Here is a 22,882-nt window from a genome sequence, read left to right as displayed (position 1 = left end):
CCACAAAAAAGAATGAAATAATGCCACCGGCAGCAACATGGATGGACCTAGAGATTGTCATACTAAGTGAAACAAGTCAGACAGAGACAAATATCACATGATATCGTTTACATGTGGACTCTAAAAAAATGATACAAATGAACTTATTTACAGAACAGAAGCAGATCCACAGACATAGAAAACAGACTTACAGTTACTAAAGGGGAAAAGGGGGGAGGGATAAATTTGGAATTTGGGATTAACAGATACATGCTATTATGTATAAAATAGTTAACCAACAAGGACCTACAGCACAGGGAACTATACTCAATATCTTGTAATAACCTAAATGGAAAATTATCTGAAAAAGAATGTGTATATGTGCGTATGTATATATATATATATATATATACACACATACATATATATATACACACACACATATATCTGAATCACTTTGCTGTACACCTGAAACTAACACAACATTGTAAATCAACTATACCTCAATTTTTAAAAGTTAAAGGAAATTCTGAGTTAAAAAAAAAAACCTCTTAAATGGGTCAACTGATCAGCCCCTCATTCTAGATAAACAACTGAGGAAATGGTGTTCCTTTCTTCCTCTTGGGGTAATGGCAGGAAAAAAATACATAAATTTTTAAAATGTACTTCAACCTTCACTGTTTTTTAAGACACAGCAATTGACAATGAAACCTACAAGACATGCAAAAAAGGAAGAGAATGGGACTCACAGTCAAGAGAAAAATCAGTCCATGGAAACAGACCCACAGATGACCTAGATACTGGGATTATCACACAAGCACTTTGACTGTGTTAAGTAAGTTTCAGGACAAGATGGATACAATGGGTGAAGAGGCAGGGTTATTGCAGGAGGCATTTGAAACTGTAACACAGAACCAAAGAAAAATGCCAGAACTTCAAAATACAATATCTGAAATAAAAAGGTCACTGGATGAAATTGAGAGCAGAATGGACACACATCAGAAGAATCAGTAAACTTGAAAACAGGTCAATAGAGATGATCTAACAGAGCAAAGAAAAAATATTGTAAAAAAAAAAATTAGCAGAGCTTTAATAACCTGTGAGACAGTATCAAGCAATCAAACATACATGTATTTGGAGTCCCAGAGGAAAGGTTAAAAAAAAAAGGAGAGGAAGAAGTAAAATTGTCTTTAATCACAGAAAACATAATCGTAGCAAATCCAATGGAACCTATAAAACACCTACTAGCACCAAAATGTGAGTTTAGCTAGATCGTAGGATACAAGATCAATAAACAAAATTGATTACACTTCCATATTCTAGCAATCAGAAATTAAATTAAAATATTTAAAATAGCATCAAAATGAAATACGTGGAAATAAATCGGACAAAGATGTGAAAGATGGGTACTGAAAAGTATAAAACATTTCTGAGATTAAATTAAAGAAGATCTAAATATATGGATATATATATCTTGCTCCTGGGCCAGAAAACTCAATATCATGAAGATCAATTTTTCCCAAACTGATCTACAGATTCAAAACAATCTCAAACCAAGGAGATTTTTTTTTGCTGTAGAAATTGACAAATTGATTGTAAAATACTGAATACACATGGGAATGCAAAGGACCAAGAAGAGGTAAAATAACTTTGAAAAAGAAGAAAAAATTGGAGAACTAATGCTATCTGATTTTCAATATCTATGCAAAGCAAGTCAGTGGAGAGAGTCTTTTCAACAAATAGTGTCTGAACAACTGGATATCCAGATACATATAAAATTAACTTGGAGCTATGATAGCACCATATATAAAAATTAACTCAAAATGGATCATAGAAAATTAAAAGAAAAATGGATCATAGACCTAAAGGTAAAACCTATAACTAGACAACTTTTAGAAAAAAACTCATAGAAGGAAACCATTGTGACCCTAAGTTAGACAAAGATTTCTCAGACACAACACCAAAAGCATAATCCACAGAATAAAAAATTAAAACATTGGACTTCATCAAAACAAAAACTTCTGCTCTTTGAAAGTCTCTACTAAGAGAATGAAAAGAAAAGCTACAGACTGGATGAAAATATTTGCCAAGCAATATATCTGATAAAGAACTCATATTCAGAATATATAAAGAACTTTCGAAATTCAATGATAAGAAAAGAAACAATCCTTTTTTTTTAAAAAAAAAAAAAAGGCAAAAGATTTGAACAGGGACTTCACCAAAGAATATGTATGGATGGTAAATAAGCACATAAAAAGATGCTCAACATGGTTTATTGGGGAAATGTGAAGTAAAACCACTACATCTCTTGGAAACGTTAAAGTTTTATTCATGACAGTCAAAAACTAGAAACAGCAACTCAAATGTTCATCAACAGTACAGTACTTTTCAAAATGTGGTCTAGAAAGGAATAATAATCAGCAGTTAAATAAAAAAGAGGAATGAATTATTGATGCATGCAAAAACATGGATGAGGGACTTCCCTGGTGGCACAGTGGTTAAGAACCCGCCTGCCAATGCAGGGGACATGGATTCAAGCCCTGGTCCAGGAAGATCCCACATGACGTGGAGCAATTAAGCCCGTGTGCCACAACTACTGAGCCTGCGCTCTAGAGCCCGTGAGCCACAACTACTGAACCCACGTGCCACAACTACTGAAGCCCACGCGCCTAGAGCCTGTGCTCCGCAACAAGAGAAGCCACTGCACCGCAACAAAGAGTAGCCCCCGCCCGCCGCAACTAGAGAAAGCCCACGCGCAGCAATGAACAAACACAGCCAAAAATAATAAATAAATAAAATAAATAAATTTATTTAAAAAATGGATGAATCTCAAAGTAATTTTTCCAAGTGAAAGAAGCCAGTCAAAAATGAGATTTATATAAAAATAATTTATATAGAACTCTAGGAGATACAAAAAATTTTTCAAAAACATTTAAAAAATGTTTGATGATCTATGGAATGATATTAAGCAGTCAAACACACATGTATTTGAAGTCTGAGAAGAAGAGGAAAGAGAGAGAATGGGGCAGAAAAATATTTGAAGAAATAATGGCTGAAGATTTCCACATCTGATCAAAAACACCACCCCAAAGATATAGGAAGCTTGGCAAAGATAAATACAAAACCCCACAGCTGGATATCATAGTCAAACTGCTAAAAACCAAAGAGAAAGAGAAAAAATTAAAACCAGCCAGAAAACCACATCACACTACCTGCAGGGAAACAATGCTTTGAGTGACCACTAACTCTTCATCTGAAACAATGGAGGCCACAGATCATGGAATGATCTCTTTGAAGCGTGGAAAGAATAAAACCGTTTACCTGGAATTCAACAGTCAGTGAAAATACCTTTCAAAAATGAAGGCAAAATAAGGACTCTCACATTTTGCAGATGAAGAAATTGAGGCACAGAGAGGTCGGGCGATTTGCCCAAGCCACACAGCCAGAAAGGGCCTCAGCTGAGATTTGAACCTCAGGGTTGCCTGATCTTAATGCTCTGGGGTTCTGAGAACTTTATTCCATCCTCAGATTGCCAGCTGCTTAACATTATCCCTATCTCCTAGATGGGCAAACTGAGGCTGAAATGGGACAAGCAGTTTGCCTGAGGTCCACAGGAGTCAGCAGGAGAAGCAAGGTGTGTTATTTCATTTCATCTTCCTACAACCTTCTGGTGTACCTTCAGGACTCTTTTGGGAGTAAAAGTGGGTACCACCAATAATTATTTTGGGGCAAGAGACATAAGCCAGGATGGATGGGTGTCCTATTTTACAGAGGCTCAGAGGGAAGAGGCATCTGGCCCTAAGGTCCTCCCAAGTTCACAGCTGAGCTGTGACATCACATGTTACTGATTGCTCACAATGACCATGGGCAGCGTGGATCAGCATCCCAATTTCCCAGCTTGGTAACCCGAGGTGCCTCACCTGGTCGAACTTGCGCTGCTTCTTCTCCAGCGCGCTCACAAGCTGCCGCTGCTGTTCCAGGTCCACTGTGGCATCGTCCAGCTCTTGCTGCAGCCGCCGGCGGCCCCGCTCCAGCCTCTCCACCACTTCTGTCTTTTCTGCCAGGCGCTGGGTCAGGGCCTCAACCTCTCGGGTGGCCCGGCGCCGTGCCTCCTCCCCTGCCTCCAGCGCCCCCGCCTCTTCTTCCTGGCGCCGCCGCCACTCTGAGAGCTGGGGTGGGGGAGGAGAGAGAGGGAGGGTGTCACTCATGGCTGCGATCCAGGTGTGAGTTGGTGGGGCCCCATTTCCCAGATGAGGAGACTGAGGCCTGAAGGGGGAAATAATTCACTTCATTGGGCACTTCTGCCTCATGAGTAGGGATGAAGTTGTGAGTTCTATGAGCCCCAGCTCCTCCAGGAGATTAAAATGGTTCCCATCAGGGCCCAGAAGATGGATCAGGCCTGGGCTCTGTCCTGGGGAACCCCCAGTCTGGTGGGGGAGACTGAACATCACAGCCAGGGTGATGGAGGCTAAGGTAAAAGAAGTATGAGACCCATGGGAGTCCACAGGAGGGGTTCAAAAATCTATTTAGAACATTCAAGAGAGAATTCCTGGAGGAGGGGGCATTTGTGATGGATCTTGAAGTATGCATAGGAGTTTTCCAGTTAAAGAAGGATATTTGCAAGCATACATTCATCACTCATTCATTCAACAGGCATTTCTCAAGGTCTCCTATATGTCAGGCTCTATGTTGGCCTATGCTGGGGATCCAGACCTAACTCTGATGGGGTCCCACTTTCAAGGTGCTCCCAGTCTGATGGGGGGACTCATGGGCAAAGACAGTTCCAGCCAGGGTGACTGGAGTGGGGACAAAGGAGAAAGAAGGGTTGTGGGAGCCCAGAGCCGAATGGTCAGGGTTTTCCCAGAACAGGAGAGGCTGATGCTAAGTCCTGAAAAATGAAAAGGGTGCTCCCAAGAGAAGTGAAAAAAGAGATGAGAGATGAATACAGCTAAACATGAAGGAAGGACCAGAGAGTGCAGGGCCTCTGACACCCAGCTGAGAGGCATGGGTTTTGTCCGGGGGGAGCTGGAGAGCCATGGGAGGTCTGTGAGCTAGGGAAGGGCAGGGTCAACTCAGGGTGTAGAAAGACCCTGTGAAGTATGAGCTGGAAGGGGAGAGACTAGGGGCAGGGAGGTTTGAAGGGAGGCTGAGATGAGGATCCAGGTGGCTGGGGCTGTGGGGACAGAGAGTAGGGAATGAAACAGAGAGTTGGGGACAGGAGGGATGGGAGTCTGCACCTACAGGCTCTGGGGCTGAGGGAGAGACAGAGGCGGGTATGGCTTGAAGGGGTCTGGCCTATGACATGCTGGGCAATGGGGCCACCCCGGAGCAGGGGAACCCAGGAGGAACAGGCTGGGAGACTGGGCATCCCTTTGAGATCTCCCTGCGGGGCTGTTCACCTGGGCCTGCGCAGCCTGCAGCTCGCGGCCCGCCCGCTCCCTGGCAGCTGCCTCCTCATCCAGCTGCTCCCGCAGCCCTGCCGCCTCCGCCTCCAGGGCTCGTGCCCGGGACCCCAGGGTCAGCTTCGCTCTGGTCTCCTCCTGCAGCAGCTCCTGAAGAGGGATGGGAGAATGGATGTTACGTGTGGGCAGGAGCGTGGGGAGGCCTGGGGGGAGCCTGGTGGTGAGAGGTGGGCTGGGATCACCTGGGCATCGTGGAGCTGGGCCTCCATGCTGGTCAGCTCCTTGCTCAGCCTGATGGCTTTGGACTCGGCCTCGCTCAGTGCTCCAGACACAATCTCGAGTTCAGCCTGCAGGGAAGGGACATCTTCTAATGGCGGCTTCCAGCCAGCCAACCCCTCTGCTCCTCTGCCTCTAATCCCTACCACCATTGCTGGTGAGGATGCACCAGCATGGAAGGTGCAGCTGCCATGGAAACCAGTCTAGCAGCTCCTTAAAATGATTCAATGCAGAGTTTCCATACAGCCCAGCAATTCCACCCCTAGGTGTGTACCCAGGAGAAATGAAAAGAAGTCTAGGCAAAAACTTGTACAGGGGTGTTCACGACAGCATTATTCGCAATTGCTGAAAAGCAGAAATAACCCAAATGTCCATCCACGGATGATTGGATAAACAAAATGTGGTCTATCCAGACAATGGAATATTATTTGGCCATAAAAAGGAATGAAGTACTGACACATGCTACAACATGGATGAACCTTGAAAACATTATGCTAAATGAAAGAAGCCAGGCACAAAAGGACAAATATTGTATGATTCCATTTCTATGAAATGTCCAGAATAGGAAGTCTAGAGAGACAAAAGAAGGGGATTAGTGGTTGCCGGGGCAGGGGGTGGGACTGGAGGATGATGGCTGCACGGTACAGGATTTCTTTCTGGGCTGACGAAAATGTCCTAAAATTAGGTTACGGTGATGACTGTACAACTCTATGAATATACTAAAAACGATTGAATCGTACATTTTATTTTATTATTTTTTTAAATATTCATTTATTTATTTTGGCTGTGCTGGGTGTTGTGGCATGTGGGATCTAGTTCCCTGACCAGGGGTCAAACCCAGGCCCGCTGCATTGGGAGCACAGAGTCTTACCCACTGGACCACCAGGGAAGTCTCAAATTGTACATTTTAAATGGGTGAATTATACGGTATGTGAGTTATATTACAATAAAGCTGTTCCCCCGGCATGCACATCACCACCACAATGATCCCGGGTGCAGCTCCTGGTCTCACGTTCCTTCGCTGTAGGAATCGGGCAGCAGCTTACCACTTTCTCCCCCCTGGACTGTTGCCTCCATAGGGTAGGACCTCATCTGCTTTGTTCCCTGCTGTGTCCTCAGGGCCCAAAACAGAGCCTGGCACACAGTAGGTGCTCAGAAAATGTTTGTTGGGTGAGTGCCTCCAGCACACGTGTGTTACCCTGAACCTTCTTCTCTCCCTTTTTGAGGTTCACTTAACAAACAAGGTTGGGTTCAAATTCTGGCTGGTAAGAAAATTTATCTGAAAACTTGGAAATAAGAAAAGGCAGTGGTCAGGCATCCTTTAGAAAGGACAGGACTGGGACTTCCCTGGTGGCGCAGCGGTTAAGAATACACCTGCCAACGCAGGGGACATGGGTTCGAGCCCTGGTCCGGGAAGATCCCACATGCCGCAGAGCAACTAAGCCCGTGCACTACAACTACTGAGCCTGTGCTCTAGAGCCCGTGAGCCACAACTACGGAGCCCGTGTGCCACAACTACTGAAGCCTGCGTGCCTAGAGCCCGTGCTCCGCAACAAGAGAAGCCACCGCGATGAGAAGCCCGCACACCACAACGAAGAGTAGCCCCCGCTCACAGCAACTAGAGAAAGCATGCGTGCAGCAACGAAGACCCAATGCGGCCAAAAATCAATCAATCAATCAATAAATCACTTTGTTGTACACTTGAAACTAACACATTGTAAATCAACTACACTTCTATAAAGCTTACATTTGATTGCCCTTTGGGACATTAACCGGTTTTGTCTCTGACTGCGCCATTTCGTTCTGGCATTCTCTCTTTTGCTGACTACACACACACCAATTTGTTGTTGTTTCTCTCCTTGAACATCTTTGACATTCTGCTGGATCCCTCATTAATGCTTTTTTTTTAATATTTATGTTTTTATTGAAGTATAATTGATTTACAATGTTGTGTTAGTTTCAGGGGTACAGCTAAGTGATTCGGTTATACATACATTATACACATATTCGTTTTCAGATTCTTTTCTCATATAGGTTATTACAAAATATTGAGTATAGTTCCTTGTGTTATACAGTAGGTCCTTGTAGTTCATGTATTTTATATATATTAGTGTGTATATATTACTCCCAAATTCCTAATTTACCCCTCCCCTGCAACTTTCCCCTTTGGTAACCATACGTTTGTTTTCTATGTCTGTGAGTCTGTTTCTGTTTTGTAAATAAGTTCATTTGTATCATTTTTTTAGACTCCACATATAAACGATATCATATGATACTTGTCTTTCTCTGTCTGACTTACTTCACTTAGTATGATAATCTCTAGGTCCATCCATGTTGCTGGAAATGGCATTATTTCATTCTTTTTTATGGTTTATTAATGCTTTAAATAAATCTTTGACGTGGGCTTATTATGTCTTTGTATGACAGTCATGCTTTGAACTTCTGAAAATGATATTTTGAGCTGACCTTGGTACCTCCTGGCTGTGTGACTTGGGCAAGTGATTCCTATCTTTTTTTTTTTAAAAAAATTATTTATTTGGCTGCGCCAGGTCTTAGTTATGGCATGCAGGATCTTCGCTGTGGCATGAGGGATCTTTTAGTTGAGGAATGCATGAGGGATCTAGTTCCCTGACCAGGGATCGAACCCGGGCCCCCTGCATTGGGATCATGGAGTCTTAACCACTGGACCACCAGGGAAGTGCCTGATTCCTATCTTTTTGGTGCTCAGTTTTTCTCATCTGTGAAATGGGGATGATAACAGGACCTACCTCCCAGGGCTGCTTTGAAGAGTCAATGAAATAATGAACGTAAAGTGACTAGCTCAGTGCCTGGCATATACCTGTGCTCAATATATAGGTACATCTGACAATTTTTGAGAGCCTACTGAGAACCCAGGAACTATTCTAAAAGCTTTCCAAGTTTAGGCTCGCTGGATTCACACACCGACCCTATGAGGTAGATACTATTATTAGTCTAAGTTTACATAAAGGGAAGCCGAGGCACAGAGAGGTTAGGCAATTTGCCTAAGATCACACAGCTACAAGTGGTGGAACTGAGATTTTAGCCCAGGCAGAATGGCTCTAGAGCTGCCCTGTCCAATATGGTAGCCACTAGCCTTAGGTGGCTATTTAACTTTAAAGTAATTAAAATTAAATAAAATGAAAATCCAGCTCCTCAGTTGTACTCCTCACATGCCAGGTGGATAGTGCAGTTACAGAACATTTCCATCACTGAAGAAAGTTCTACTGACCAGTGCAACCTAGAACTCCTGCTATCAGCCACCAGACTCTACTCCTGGTGTCACTTTTATTTCTGTAACACGTGAAGTGCTTAGGAGAATGAGCACTACATAGCTTAATTCCATGGGGGCAGCCCCTAGCTGTCCCCCCAAATCCCTTCTTCCCTGGTCCCACTGTGACAGGCTGTTAGGTAGGCCCATGGCTGCCAGCTAGAAACTATATTTCCCAGTCTCCTTTGCAGCTAGCTGTGGTCATGTGATTATGTTATGGCCAATGGAATGCAAGCAAAGTGATATATGCAAATTCCATCCCATCCTCTTTTCCCCTTCCTAAGCTGGAGCACACAGGTGCCCACAATCCAGATTTAACTCTGAAGATGAGGTCAATGCCCTCAGGGATAATGGAGTGACCTCATGGAGCATAAATGTCCCGCCAGCCTCCACTGCTTACTCTGAGCCTATTTCCTGAGACGGAAGACACATGTCTTTTATTCAAGCTGATGAATTCTGAAGTCTCTTTGTTATATCGACTTAACTTTCACCTTAACTATACACTCTTTTAATCCTGAAATTGAAAATGGTAACAGTGTTTTCCCCGCCTTGGGGCTGGGGAATTAAAAGTCATTCTTACCCTCTTTCTCCTTCTTTGTATTCCCAGTAATAAACAGGTATTGGTCGCTTAGTTAAAAAACATAATAAAATTTTAAAAACCCACATTTTTTCTAACAGTCATAGTATGATATTGTCCTGACACAGGCCCAAGTATTTACGCTGGGCTTTTCTAATCAGACCATGGATTATTTAAGACCAGAAGATAAGAGGGTGGAGGGTGGGCGCTGTGGCAGGGTTAAGAGCTACAGGATCAGTCATGCCTGGGTTCACGCTTTGGCTGAGGGACCCAAGACAATCAACTTCACCTCCCTGGGCCTCAGTTTCCTTGTGTGTAAAATGGGAACAATATTAGCACTTCCCTCAAAGAAGCATTAGGAGGAGCCTTTGGCAAAATACACAGGATGTTTGGTGCATAGTAATCACTCACCAAATACTAGCTATTAATGTGTGATTATGTTGGAAAAGTTGGAAAGGACAGTAGGGTTGATGTGGACCAAACTGAAGTCCAGAGAGGGCAGGCATCTCACCCAAAGCCACACAGCAGAGACCACCCCCTACCTAGCCGCCCCACTCACCTGGGCTCGCTGCAGCTTCTCAGTAGCCTCTGCTCGTGCCCGCTCCCCATCGCCAGCCCGGCCCTGCACCTCCTGCAACTGTGACTCCAGGCGACGCCTCCGTTGCTCACCCTCCTGACGTGCGGTCTGCAGGTTGCTTAGCTCCGTCCGTAGCTCAGACACTTCAGCCTCCAGAGCCAACCGGGTCTTCTCCCATGTACCTTTGCTCTGGTGGGGGAGAGAGACAGCAATGATTTTATGATTCCCTTTCTCTACCAGACCAGGCACATGAACGCCCCAAGTCCTTTGTACTGTCTATTCCCTCTGGAACTCCTCACTGTTCCTTAAAGACCCAGGCACATTCCTGCCTCAGGGCCTTTGCACTGGCTGTTCCCTCTGCCTGGAACATGTTTCCCTGTGATGCCAGGATGGCTCACCCATCACCTCCCTCAGTTTTTTACTCAGATGTCATCTTTTCACTCAATCTCTCCAAGGCCTCTCTATTTCAAATCACAACACGCCCCCACCTGGCCATTAGCACTCTGAAACCCCTTTTCCTGTTCGTCATCTTCCCGTAGCACTTATGACCCCGCTATATATTATGAATGTGTTTAGATTGTTTACTCTCTGCCTTGCCTGCTAAAACGTGAGCTCCACGACGGAAGTGGGTATTGGTTGCTTGGCTCACAGCTGGGGCCCCCAGTACCAACCCGGGAATATACTACATGTTCAATTAACATCTGCTGAATGCAAGATGGATCAGGGACATGGATACGTGAGGAGAAAAATGGGCTGGCCTAGAACCAGCCAGAGGTACCTCCTCCAACCCAGCATCCTGCTTCCCCTCCCCATGGCTCCCCATACACTCCTCCCCCATCTCAACACACCCTCCGGGCTTGCTCCAGCTGCTCTGCCAGCTCTCCCAGTGCCTGGCCATGGCGCTGCCGCAGCTCCTGCACCGCCACCTCATGAACGCGCGTTTCCTCCTCCAGAGCCTTCTTCAACTCTGTCACCTCCTGTTCTCTCTTGGACCTTTTATTGGGGAAGGGGAAGGGAACAGAATTTCAGAATAGAGGAAGGCTGGGACTTCGAGGGAGCCCCTGACTGCTGGTTGTGCCTCCTTTTATTCTTTCCCTCCAAGGATGGGGACCTCACTCTACATTCCCCAAGGGATCTGGGCAGTGATGCTGCAGAAGAAGGGTGGCTTTAAGGGTGAGCTCCTATGCATCTTTCAAAACCTTATTCAAAAGGCCCCTTCTCAAAGAAGTCTTTTTGGACTCCCTCCCATAGAGTGATACAAGGGCCCTCTCTGATCATCCACGATGCCCTGTCGTACTCCATTAAAGCTCACTTTGTTCTGCACTGCGTCTGTCTTTGCCCGAATCTGCCTACCCCTGGACTGGGAGGTCCTGAGGGCAATGCCTGAGTCTTGACTCATCTCTGTCCCCAGCGTGGCCCACGCTGGGCCCAGAGCCCGTGTCCAATAAACAACTGTTGAACGACTAAACAACTGTGTAGATGGAGAGCTTGGACCCACATCCTTTTCCCTGCCCCGCCCCCAGCCCCCATGTGCCCCACCTGTGCCAGCTGCAGGCCACCCAGCCTCACCGGAGCTCCTGCTGCGCATTGGTGGAGTCCAGTGTGTCCTCCAGCTCGCTCCGCAGCGCCTCCAGCTCCTCACCCAGGTCCCGGCGCTGCTTCTCTGCCTTGGCCCTGGCTGCGCGCTCAGCCTCCAGGTCCTCCTGGGCCTCGGCCAGCCCCGCTTGTGCTTCCCGCAGGGATTTGAGCAGCTGGGCCCTGGCCCCGCCCTCATCTTCTGCCCTGGGGGTGGACGAGGACCAGGGGGTTGGTATAGGGGCAGGCAGGGGGTGGGGACGATTTCTAGGGGTTGGAGGGCCAGACACGGCCAGTCCCCGGTTAAAAGCCCAGCTCTGCCCTTGGGCATGTGTCTCCAGTACTCAGAGCCTCAGCTTTCTTAGCTGTAAAATGGGGATGACACCACCAGTAATCACAGGGACACTTATTAAGTTCCTGCCACTTGAGAGCACTTTATCATTTTGTGTAACATTCATGCCAAATGAGGAAACTGAGGCCCAGAGCGGGAAAGTACTTGCCCTGGTCACACGGTCAGTGGGTGGCTGACCCCAGAGTCCCTCCTCATAACCCCTATGGGATCGACCTCTTGCAAAGAGAAGCTGAATGGAGCAGCAGCGTGGACTCTGGGTTAAATGGCTCAGGGAGGTGGTCCAGTGGTTAGGACTCTGCACTTCCACTGCAGGGGGGTGTGGGTTTGATCCCTGGTCTGGGAACTAAGATTTCACAAGCCGTGCGGCAGTGGCCAAAAAAAAAAAGAAAAAACAAAAAAAACCCTGTAAGAATGGCTCAGGGAGATGCACCGACCACGGTCTGTATCCCCTGCTCGGCCACCTGCCCTGGCAAGTGACAGCTTCTCTGAACTGCAGGCTCCTGATCTGTGAGAAAGCGTGATTGCCCCCCTTCACAGGGCTGCCGCGAGGTTGGCAATGTAGTGCCAAAGGCTACGTGTTATATGATTCCACGTGAAAGAGTAAGAATTGGCAAACCCTATGCGGACAGAAAGCAAATCGGTGGTTGCCGGGGGTTGGGGGCAGGGGAAACTGGAAGTGACTGCGTCATGGGATTTTTTTTTGAGGTGATGAAAATGTTCTGAATAGAGGTAGTGGTTGCACAACATTGCAGACACACCAAAGGCCACTGAACTGTATGCTTTAAAATGGTTAATTTTTTTTCTTTCTGGCTGTGCCACGCATCTTGCAGGATCCCAGTGAAAGCACGGTAGTGAAAGCACGGAGTCCTAATCGCTAGACCACCAGGGAACTCCCTAAAATGGTTAATTTTGTTATGTGAATTTCACCTCAATACAAAAGAAAATGGAAAAAAATAATGGCAATAACGGAAGGTAGGAACAGACACACGCAGCATCTAATGAGGGCTTAGGGTGTGCCAAGCATGTTCTCAGCCCTTTCTCATTTAATCCCTACACTAATCCTAGGAGAGTTTCTATAATCATGCCCTTTTTCCAGATAGAGAAACTGAGGCTCGAGAGGTGATGTCACCCAGGTGAGCTCACATGGCCAAAAAGGGGAGGAGCCAGGATTTGAACCCAGAAGTCAGGCTGGAGGGTGCGTGTTCTTAACCCCCCTCCACCGACCCCGTGTCCCATCGATTCTCAGATGCACGCTTTCCCCACATTGTAACCTCTCTGAAATCAAGCTGCGCCCATACACAAGGGCACCTCAGGTCGCATGGAGTGCAGTGGGTGAAAAGCACTTGAAACACCGCGCATCGTATCTGGCACACAGTAAGTGCTCAATAATTGTGAATGACTGTAAGTATGACGATTATGATTCCTAAGATGGCCAGACCACCTATCCAATCACAGCGGACTCTGGGCTGTTTGGTTTTGAGAGGCTGGGGTTGTGGGAGAAGAAGAAATAGCATTTCCTTGCCTCTGTGCAAGAAACTGTGTAAGTCACCAGACACGTAGGGCCCGGTTTCAGTTTTCCCTTAACCAGGTGGGCTTGGAACTCTGTGTCCATCTTACAGAAGGGGACACGGAGGCTCAGAGTGGGTGTGCACGGCTGGTGAGCGGCTCGGCCGAGCTCTGTACCTGCGGGAGGGTCTCGCCAGGCGCCCCCAACGCTGGCAGGCGGTGCCCCCGTGCTGTGCACCCCACCCGGCCCACTCCGCACCTGGCCAAGGCGACCTGCAGCTCCTCCTCCTTGCGGCCCAGCTGGGCCCGCAGCTCCTCCGCCCGCTGCTGCTGTTCCACCATCTGCTCCTGCAGCTCTGAGCCCTCCACGTCCAGCCGCCGCTTCAGCTTCTCCAGCTCCTGGCGGCTCTTCTCCTCCTTCCGGAGGCGATCTGGAGGCGGGAGGTGGGGGGGTGGGGCATGCACAAGGGAGCCAGACCCACACACCCAGGGAGACCCACGGCCCCGCAGTCAGGCTGAGCTCAGCGTCTCTTTCCACCCCTCCCGCTCCTTCCCAGCTTCCCCATCCCTGGGATCGCCCACTGGTCCCCAGACCCCCAGATGCCTTCTCCCCTCCGGCCCCCAGGGACAGCCCCTGCTCCTGCCTGCTGGCTCTCTCTGCCCTGCCCTTTCCTCCCTGCCTCCCCGGCCTCCTCCTGTGCTCTCTCCCTTCCGCTTCTGCTTCTGAGTCCACAGCAAGGGACAGAGATAAAGAAGGGTCTGAAACAGCTAGTGGGACCGTCAGATTGAGAGAGACCCAAGACACTTAGGAGAGAGTGAGAGAAGTGGATGGAGAGAGACAGAAACAACTTAAGAGCTGGGAGGACACCTAACCTGTCCCGAGTCTTCTTTCCTGCCCCCATTTAACAGATATGACCACTGAGGCCCCACAGCACATGGAGGTCACCCGAGGTACCCCCTGACCCCGCTGGAGTGTGCACGGGCCCCCACTGAGGGGCAGGTGCTCACCCTCCATGTCTGCAATCGTGGCCTCGTATTTGAGTCGAAGCTTATTGAGGCTCTTGACTTTCTCCTCCTCCTCAGCTGCCTGGGATGAGAACTCGGCCAGACGCTCCTCCAGCAGCTTCCGCTCCTGAGGGTGGTAGGAGGTGGGGGTGGGGCGTCAGGGGCCCGACCCTCATCTTCGATATCATTCTCATCTGCGTTTCTGCTTATCTCCATCCTTCCCTGACCTTTCCTGCTCCCACCCCCTTCCCTCCTTTTGCATTCTTTAGGGTCTAGGGACCAGTCCTACCCCCACCGGGTTCACGCCTGTTAACTGTGGAGACTCCCACTATTTGAAGGACACTCCCATTCATTAACCCATTGGCCCACAGATGGATACTGAGGTTGATTCAAATCAATTGCTATTATAAACAATACTGCAGTGAACATCTTTGCACATGTGCTGCACTTATGGGTGAGTTCTGGAGCCTTGTGACTACTACAGGTCCAGCTCATGGACCAGCAGCATCAGCACCAAACGGAAGCTTGCTAGGAATGGAATATCAGGTTCCACCCGAGACGTGCTGAATCAGAATCTGCATTTTAACAAGTTCTCCATATAATTCCTGGGCACGGTAGAGTTTGAGAAGCACTGGCCTGGAGCAGCTCTTTTCTCTTTTCTTTCTGTTTATTATTTTTATTTATTATTTTATTTTTAAATTTATTTTTGAGCAGCACTTTTCAAACTGTCAGTGGTTTTGGAAATCAAGGCAGGGGGTCAGCACTACCTCAAAAAGGAACAAATAGAACAGAGTAGAAGAGAAGAGCCACTGCATCCAAGGAATGTTGCAAAAAACTGTGCATCCTTGAGCTCTCAACTCAGGCACCATTGCCTCCAGGAAGCCTGCCCTGACTACCCGTAGCACAAGTCAGGCCACCCCACTTCCATGGTTTTCTGTTCTTTTCTGACAGTTTATAATTAGTTCATGATGTGTGGTTATATTGATTTCCTGGGGTGACTCATCTAGCTTCCCTCTCCCCCCATGCCCCTGTGAGGACAGAAATGGTTTTCTAGTTAGTTAAATGCCATATCCCCTGTGCCTAGTCCAGTCCTGGCTGTGCCATGTTAAAGATGGTGGCAGACTCTTCACCATGTCCCCAGCCAGAGGCAGAGTCTAATTCCCCAACCCTTGAATCTAGACTGAGTCTGCTTTAAGCTCAGTGGTCTGCAGACCACAGCCTGCAGGCCAAATATGGCCCACTGCTTGTGTTTATAAATAAAGTTTTATTGGGACACAGCCACGCCCATTTGATCACAGACCACCTGTGGCTGCTTTCATGCTACAATGGCAGAATTGAGTGGTTGTCACAGAAACGGAGTGGCCTGCCAAGGCCCGAATATTTACTATCTGGCCTTCTAGAGAAAATGTTTGCCAACACCTGATCTATAGAATTCAAGGGAAGTGATGCCGTGTCGGTTCCAGCCTTAAGCCTTTCAGAGACCTGCCCACTTCCACTTCTTTTTCTGGGAGCCCTGAGCTGCCAGGTGAGAAACCCAGGCTCTCCCGTGGGCAGAGAGGTCACACAAAAGAGCACCTGGACACCAGCCCTCCAGCGCCCGCCACTACGTCATCGCGACTGCCTAAGGGGACCACAGTCCAGCCCACCCACACAACGATGGGATGTAATGAAACGGGGGTCGTTTTTAGCGATGCGGCCTTGGGGTGTCGGATGATCCAGAGATAGATAATGACACATAATAGCTGCTCAATAAATACCAGCTTGAGTGAAGCTGTGACAGAGACGCAAGGAGCTGGAAAGGGTTCAAAGGAGACACAGCCAATACCGAGAGTTTGAAGACCCCTAGAGGTGGGGCAAGCTGGGGGGGATGCAGAGAAGGACCTGTGCTCACCAGTGAGCCCACTCCCCCTGCCCTTGGGGCTCACAGCCCACCCACCTTGCTCAGCTTGGCGTTCTGATCTTCCAAGAGTAACAGATCCTCCCCAAACTTTTTCAGCTTTGCCTCCGTCGTCACTTTCTCCAGCTGCAGCTTCTGCCGGGCCCCTTCCTCAGACTCGAGGTGGGTCTCCAGCTCCTGCAGTGGGGAGAAGGTAGGGTTGAGGACCCAGCGGCTGGGGACTGGCGTGTCATGGGAAGGATGGGTGGAGGGGATGGTTCACGGATCTCCGGGGCTCGTGGCTCAGACAGGTCCACAGTCTGAGTGGGGCTGGGAAGGATCCAACGCTTACTTTTCATTCATTGGGTCAATAAACACTGATTGAGTGCCTGGTGGGGGCCAGGCACCGTTTGAGGTATTAGGATAGATAAAAATCTTTGTCTATCACATTGAAATCACATTCTTGTATGTGTGTGTGAAGATTATAAACAATAAACATGTCACAGAGATGGGCACCGTCCACTACGGCAGTCGCCAGGCACGCGGGGCGATTTGTGGTGTGAGACTGGAAATTAAGATTCAATATTTTGCAATGACATGAACGGACCTCAAGGGCATTATGCTAAGGGAAATAAGTCAGACAGAGAAAGACAAATACCAGACAATCTCACTTATGAGTGGAATCGAAGAAACAAAACTAAAACAAGAAAAAAACACAAGCTCAGGGCTCTCCTGGTGGCGCAGTGGTTGGGAATCCGCCTGCCAATGGAGGGGACACGGGTTCGATCCCTGGTCCGGGAAGATCCCACATGCCGCGGAGCAGCTAAGCCCATGTGCCACAACTACTGAGCCCAACTGCTGCAACTACTGAAGCCTGCATGCCTAGAGCCCGTGCTCCACAGCAGGGGGAAGCCACCTCAATGAGAAGCCCGCGCACGGCAAGGAAGAGTAGCCCCCGCTCGCCACAACTAGAGAAAGCCCACACACAGCAACGAAGACCCAACACAGCCAAAAATAAATAAATAAATGAATAAATAAAAACGCAAGCTCAGGGAATTCCCTGGTGGTCCAATGGTTAGGACTTGGTGCTCTCACTGCCGAGGGCCTGGGTTCAATCCCTGATCGGGAAACTAAGATCCTGCAAACTGAGTGGCACAACAAAACAAAACAAAACAAAACCCACAGGCTCATAGATGCAGAGAACAGATTGGTAGCTGCCAGAGGTGTGCGGGTAGGGAGGTGGGAGAAATGGGTGAAGGGGCTCAAACTTCCAGTTATGAAATAAGTCATAGGGATGTAATGTACAGCATGGCGGCTGTAGCTAATAATACTTTATTGTGTATTTGAAAATTGCTAAGGGAGTAGATCTTAAAAATTCTCATCACAAGAAAAATTTTTTTCTAACTACTTAAGGTGCTGGATGTAAATTAGACTTATTGCGGTGATCACTTTGCAATGTATATAGATATCGAATCATTATGTGTACACCTGAAAGTAATATAATGTTATATGTCAATTACACCTCAATTTTTAAAAATTCAATATTACGTGTGGCCTTGATGGCTGGTAAAATTGGGAGTCCCTATAATGGCCTAATCACAAGTCCTTCTACCTGCCCTGCTACCAAAGATAAGGTCCCCTAACCAATAACCCTCTGTATCCTGGGGACCAGACAGGGTACCTGCTTATCCCTATCTAGTAGGCTTCAGTTACCTGCTAGTCCTTGGAATTATTTAAAACAAACCAATCGGGAATTCCCTGGTGGTCCAGTGGTTAGGACTCTGCGTTTCCACTGTAGGGGGCATGGATTCGATCCCTGGTCGGGGAACTAAGATCCCGCATGCCGTGTGACACAGCCAAAAAATAAATAAATAAATAAATGAACAAACCAATCACATCTTCCTGCAGGAACCAGGGGTCACCTCATCCTCTTGTTACTACTAGGCTTGCCTCTCACAGCTGCAGCTTGTTCATGCCATTCCTGAATGCAACCCCACTGTGACTCTCTGTGCCATGGTGTCTGCCTCCCTCAGGCTGTGAACATTTGTGACTAATAACGTGCTTTCTATCTCATCTGTCCAGGATCAGGTGTGGTGTGTTAGGCCATCTCCATAACCACAGGGCAGGATCCCCGCCCCCCTCACCAATGGGGTCAAGAGGAGGTAATTAAAGCACTACTGAGTTCTTAAAATGTGACCAGTCTAAAAAAAAAAAAAAATGTGACCAGTCTGAGTCATCGAATTTTCAATTTAATTCGATTTCTTTTAAATTTAAAACCAGTCACTCAATTAATTATTGGGGAACTTTTAAGTATGTTTGGATCAACTTGGGGATGTTAATCTACTTTTTTTCACAGAAGAAGTTATGAAACACAAATGCAGATGAAGTCCTGCCAATGAAAATTGAGCATCTGAATTGAGACGTGCCTTAAGTGTAAAATACACAATGGATTTTGAAGGGGAACCACGGCAGGGCAGCCTGCCTTGGAATGCAGCAGCACAGAGGCAAATGGAGCCAGGAGATGGAGAGAGGCAGAGTACTGAAGCTACTGCTTGAGCACCCGGATCCAGCCATGCCTGAAGCTTACACATACTAGAGTCTCCCATTAATTTGAAAGCCAAAAAAAAAGTATTCTTTTTGCTTAAGACACTTGGAGCTGAGTTTTGTTTTGTTTCATTTTTTCAAATTCATGGCCAAAAGAGGCAGGGTTTGCTGAAGCACAGGTGTGTGGGGTAAACAGAAGGGGTGGAGGGAGGCGGCCTCGGGCGCACGGGGGCCAGACCTGTATATGTTGCTGCAGCCTCCTCTTCTCGGTTTGCAGCTGGCGGCTGCACTCCTCCTCCTCGCCCACACGGGCCTCTAGCTCCGACACCACCAGTTCCAGCTCCTGCTTTCGGGCTGCCAGCCGCCCCCGGGTCTCCTCAGTCTCAGCACACAATTCTGCCTCTGCTCGCAGCTGCTCTGCCAGGCGGGCACGCTCCTCTTCCAGCTGCGGATGGGGTGGGAGGTCAGCGTCCGTTAGGTAGTGCTCCCAGGATGGCCCTCAGTGGAGCACAAGGTCCCTCCTGCCCCCTGAGTTACTTTGCCCTTTGAGGCCTGGGGGGCAGGAGGGAGAGATGGAAGACAGTCCCCCATCCTGCTCTTCATCTCAGGATGACCCCTAGTCACCAAGTCAGACCCCTGGGGGCCTCCCTCTCCCTCACCTCCCTACAGCCCATCAGTTCCCAGCTCCATCCCTCCTGCCCCCCTCCTCTCTCCCCATAACCCTAACAGGCTTGAGCCTCATCCTCTCCCAATGGACTCTCTGCCCGCTCTCCCAGCCTCCAGTCTCTCCATCTCCAGTCCATCCTCCAAACAGCCCCAGGGAGGACTTTCTATCAGCTCACAGTGCATTTAATACTCCTACGCCTAGAAATTTAACCAAAGGAAATAATTCTGAAAAAACAAACAGAAAAATGCTCAAGAAGGGGTTTGCTTCAGCGTTATTTTAAGATTCCAGAAATACTGGCAACAGTTAAAAGTCCACCGCCTGTGTAGGATAGCCCAGCCCCTGCCCTGCCCGATGCTGGACCAGCCTCCTGATCATCTTGGCTCTGCAGCAACCAGCCCCACCCCCACTCAATACCCTGGCTACATCCCCAGGGCCCCGCTCCCAGCATCTCGCTGCTCAACCACACCAGTTTCCGCCCCCATTCGGCCCCAGTAAACCTCGGTTCTCCGCCAGCCCGCAACCTACCCCTGCCCCCGACCCAGCTCAGCTGGAAGCCCCGCCCACCATCGGCTCCTCCCACCGCCACGCCCTCACCCGGGGACCTCGCCCCTTACCTGCGCCACCCGGCCCTGGAGCTCGCCCACCTCGCGGGCACTCTGCTGCTGCAGCTCCTGCACTTTCTGTAGTTCCTGCGCCCGTGCCTGCAGCACCTCATCCTGCCGCGTTACCTGCAGCAGTGGCTTCACCTAGGGGGACAGGAGGGATGGTGGGTGACTGGCTCCCACCGTGGGAGGCCGCTGGGCTCAGGAGCTAAGAACTCACGCTCTGAGCAGGGCCGCATTCCTGGGTTCGCATTTCAGCTCCTCCACTACTGGCCTTGTGACCTCATCAGTCGGAATGAGTGAATGACTTCACATTTGCCAACAGCCTAGAACAGTCCGGGGTACAGTACAAGCAGCACTAAATGTGTCCCTTTTTTGCTACAGGGTCCCTTTGCCTACAGGAGACACTGTGCCTCAAAGTTCTTGGTCCAAGGTCCATAGTGAGAGATGCACTTTACACTGTGTGATTCCAGGCTGGAGTGACAGGCCAGCCCCCCCCCCACATGAATAACCAAAATGAAAGTTTCACCAAACCACCCTCCCCTTTGCTAAGCGGGATATACTCTGCTCATGTCTGTTCTATTGCTTTTCTTTGGTTCTCCTCAACTCCGATTCTTCTCAACTTCTCTACTGTATTTGATTCTATTTTATTATCTTCTTTTCTGAGCTAATTCATAGCATTTATCACAGCTATAACTTTCTGTTTATTTGTGGGATTCATTCACTGATGCCTGTGTGGACCAAGAATGTTGCCGGACGTCGCCTGACATATCGGTAAACAGAGGATGTTAAGGCCATCAAGCCGTGAGCCGCTGCAGCTGCCCCCAACGGCGCACCCTGAGGGGATTCAGGATGGAGGAAAACAGGATACTGGCCCTAGGTCATTAAGGTGCATATCAAAGGAATAATTTCATTCAGCCCAGACTCTTGCATCTTCCCATTCAGAGAAAAGCGCTAAATTCATTAACTCAAGATGGCTGGTTTTTCTTTAATTAGCAGTAATCTTAATGTTTGACTACCTGGTTTTGTTTGCTTGTTTGTTTGTCTCAAAACTCCTATATATCCCGGCTCCTCCCTTACCTCTTTGGAACAGTCCCTCAGAGCTATCTGAGGGCTGTATCCCCGGCTAAAGTCCTCAGTAAAGCCCCAAACAAAACATAATTCTCAACTTGTAGGTTGTGTATTTTTTTTCAGTCCGACACCTGGCAAACCACACCTCCTGTCCCCAGACCTAGGATAGGCAAACTTTTTCTTAAAGGGCCAGCTAGGAAATATTTGAGGCTTTGCAGGCTATCCTGTCTCTGTTTTAACTACTCCATTCAGCTGCTGTAACTCAAAAACAGGCACAGACAATACAGTAACCAAACCAATGGGCATTTACAAAAACAGGTGTCTGGCCCATGGGCCATAGCTTACCAACCCCTGCCCTAAACTGTGGGCTCCACGGGACAGGGCACTGTATTTTTTTTTTTAATTGAAGTATATAGTTGATTTACAACGTTGTGTTAGTTTAAGGTGCACAGCGTAGTGATTCAGTTATATATAACTATATACATTCTTATATATTCTAATATATATATATATTCTTTTTTAGATTCTTTTCCATTATAGGTTATTACAAGATATTGGGTATAGTTCCCTGTGTTATACAGTAGGTCCTTGTTGGTGGGGCATTGTCTGTTTTTATTTACCATTTTATTATTGTACCCTCAAAAGTTACTGGCACATAGTAGGTGCTCAGTTAACATGGGCTGAGGGCATGTAGGCTGACAGTTCAGACGTCATATTCAGAATTACACTGAACAGCTGTGTTTTTGCCTCCAAATCTCCATCCTCCTTCCTGCTCTCCAATTTCCCATTGGGAGAACACCCTGCCTCGAAGCTCAGACACTTGGCTCTGCCCCTCTGCATTGGGGAGGCATGTGATGCCGGCCTGGCTCATCTGATGTGTACTGACTGGTTCTGGGATGGTCATATGACTCCAGCCAGGCCAGTGAGAGTGAAACCTGGGACTCTGGCTGGAGCTCTCTGATAAGAAAAGACCACAGTGGCCTAGTTGGTGGCCGCCATGTGGGAAAAGTCTGCAGGGATCATCATGGAGGAAAGTCACATGGGAGGCACAGAATGTCAGATAACTAACATTGTTTGGGCCCTTGTGCAATAAAGGGTTAACTCAGCAGGTCTGGGTTGTTCAAACCCTGCATATTTCAAGGAAAGGACTGGCCCTTGGCTGGTTCCTGGGAGATCATCTCTAAACCTTTGGATTATCCTGCCTGATAAGAGTCCTTTGTTTACCTTGACCTCTGGAGGGGCTGGAGTAACTAAGGTCAACCACGTGGACAGTCAAGGGGGTCAATCACATGCCTATGAAAACCCTAGACACTAAGGCTTGGGTAAGCTTCCTTGGTTGGCAATATTCCATATGTGCTGTCATACAGCATTTCTATAAGAATTAAGTCCCATCTGTACAATTCTACTGGGAGTGGACAATTGGAAGCTCGTGTCTGGTCTCTCCTGGACTCTGCCCTGTGCGCCTTTTACCTTTTCTGATTTTAATGTCCATCCTTTCACTGTAATAAACTGTAACCATGAGCATAACAGCTTTTCTAAGTTCTGTGAGTCCTTCCAGTGAATCATTGAATCCTAGGGGGTCTT

At 48.0% G+C, this 22,882-nt stretch overlaps 1 protein-coding gene across 3 annotated transcripts in view; it reads right to left on the bottom strand.

The window, feature by feature from the left end:
• MYH14 (myosin heavy chain 14) overlaps positions 1-22,882 on the bottom strand; it is a 90,525-nt gene that overhangs the window by 19,539 nt on the left and 48,104 nt on the right. For all 3 annotated transcript variants that reach the window (XM_029239156.1, XM_029239169.1, XM_029239162.1), the window contains 11 exons: positions 20,240-20,371; positions 19,197-19,403; positions 16,475-16,612; positions 14,542-14,665; positions 13,793-13,964; positions 11,670-11,882; positions 10,949-11,093; positions 10,083-10,289; positions 5,624-5,728; positions 5,379-5,531; positions 3,900-4,148 (listed from right to left, as the gene is read on the bottom strand). In XM_029239156.1, coding sequence (XP_029094989.1) covers positions 3,900-4,148; positions 5,379-5,531; positions 5,624-5,728; positions 10,083-10,289; positions 10,949-11,093; positions 11,670-11,882; positions 13,793-13,964; positions 14,542-14,665; positions 16,475-16,612; positions 19,197-19,403; positions 20,240-20,371 — 1,845 coding nt within the window. The remainder of the gene's footprint in view (positions 1-3,899; positions 4,149-5,378; positions 5,532-5,623; positions 5,729-10,082; positions 10,290-10,948; positions 11,094-11,669; positions 11,883-13,792; positions 13,965-14,541; positions 14,666-16,474; positions 16,613-19,196; positions 19,404-20,239; positions 20,372-22,882) is intronic.

This window comes from Monodon monoceros, unplaced genomic scaffold (genome assembly GCF_005190385.1).
Source record: "Monodon monoceros isolate NGI ecotype Baffin Bay Population unplaced genomic scaffold, NGI_Narwhal_1 Super_Scaffold_10, whole genome shotgun sequence".
Lineage (NCBI taxonomy): Eukaryota > Metazoa > Chordata > Mammalia > Artiodactyla > Monodontidae > Monodon > Monodon monoceros.
This window is presented reverse-complemented; position numbering and strand designations above follow the sequence as displayed.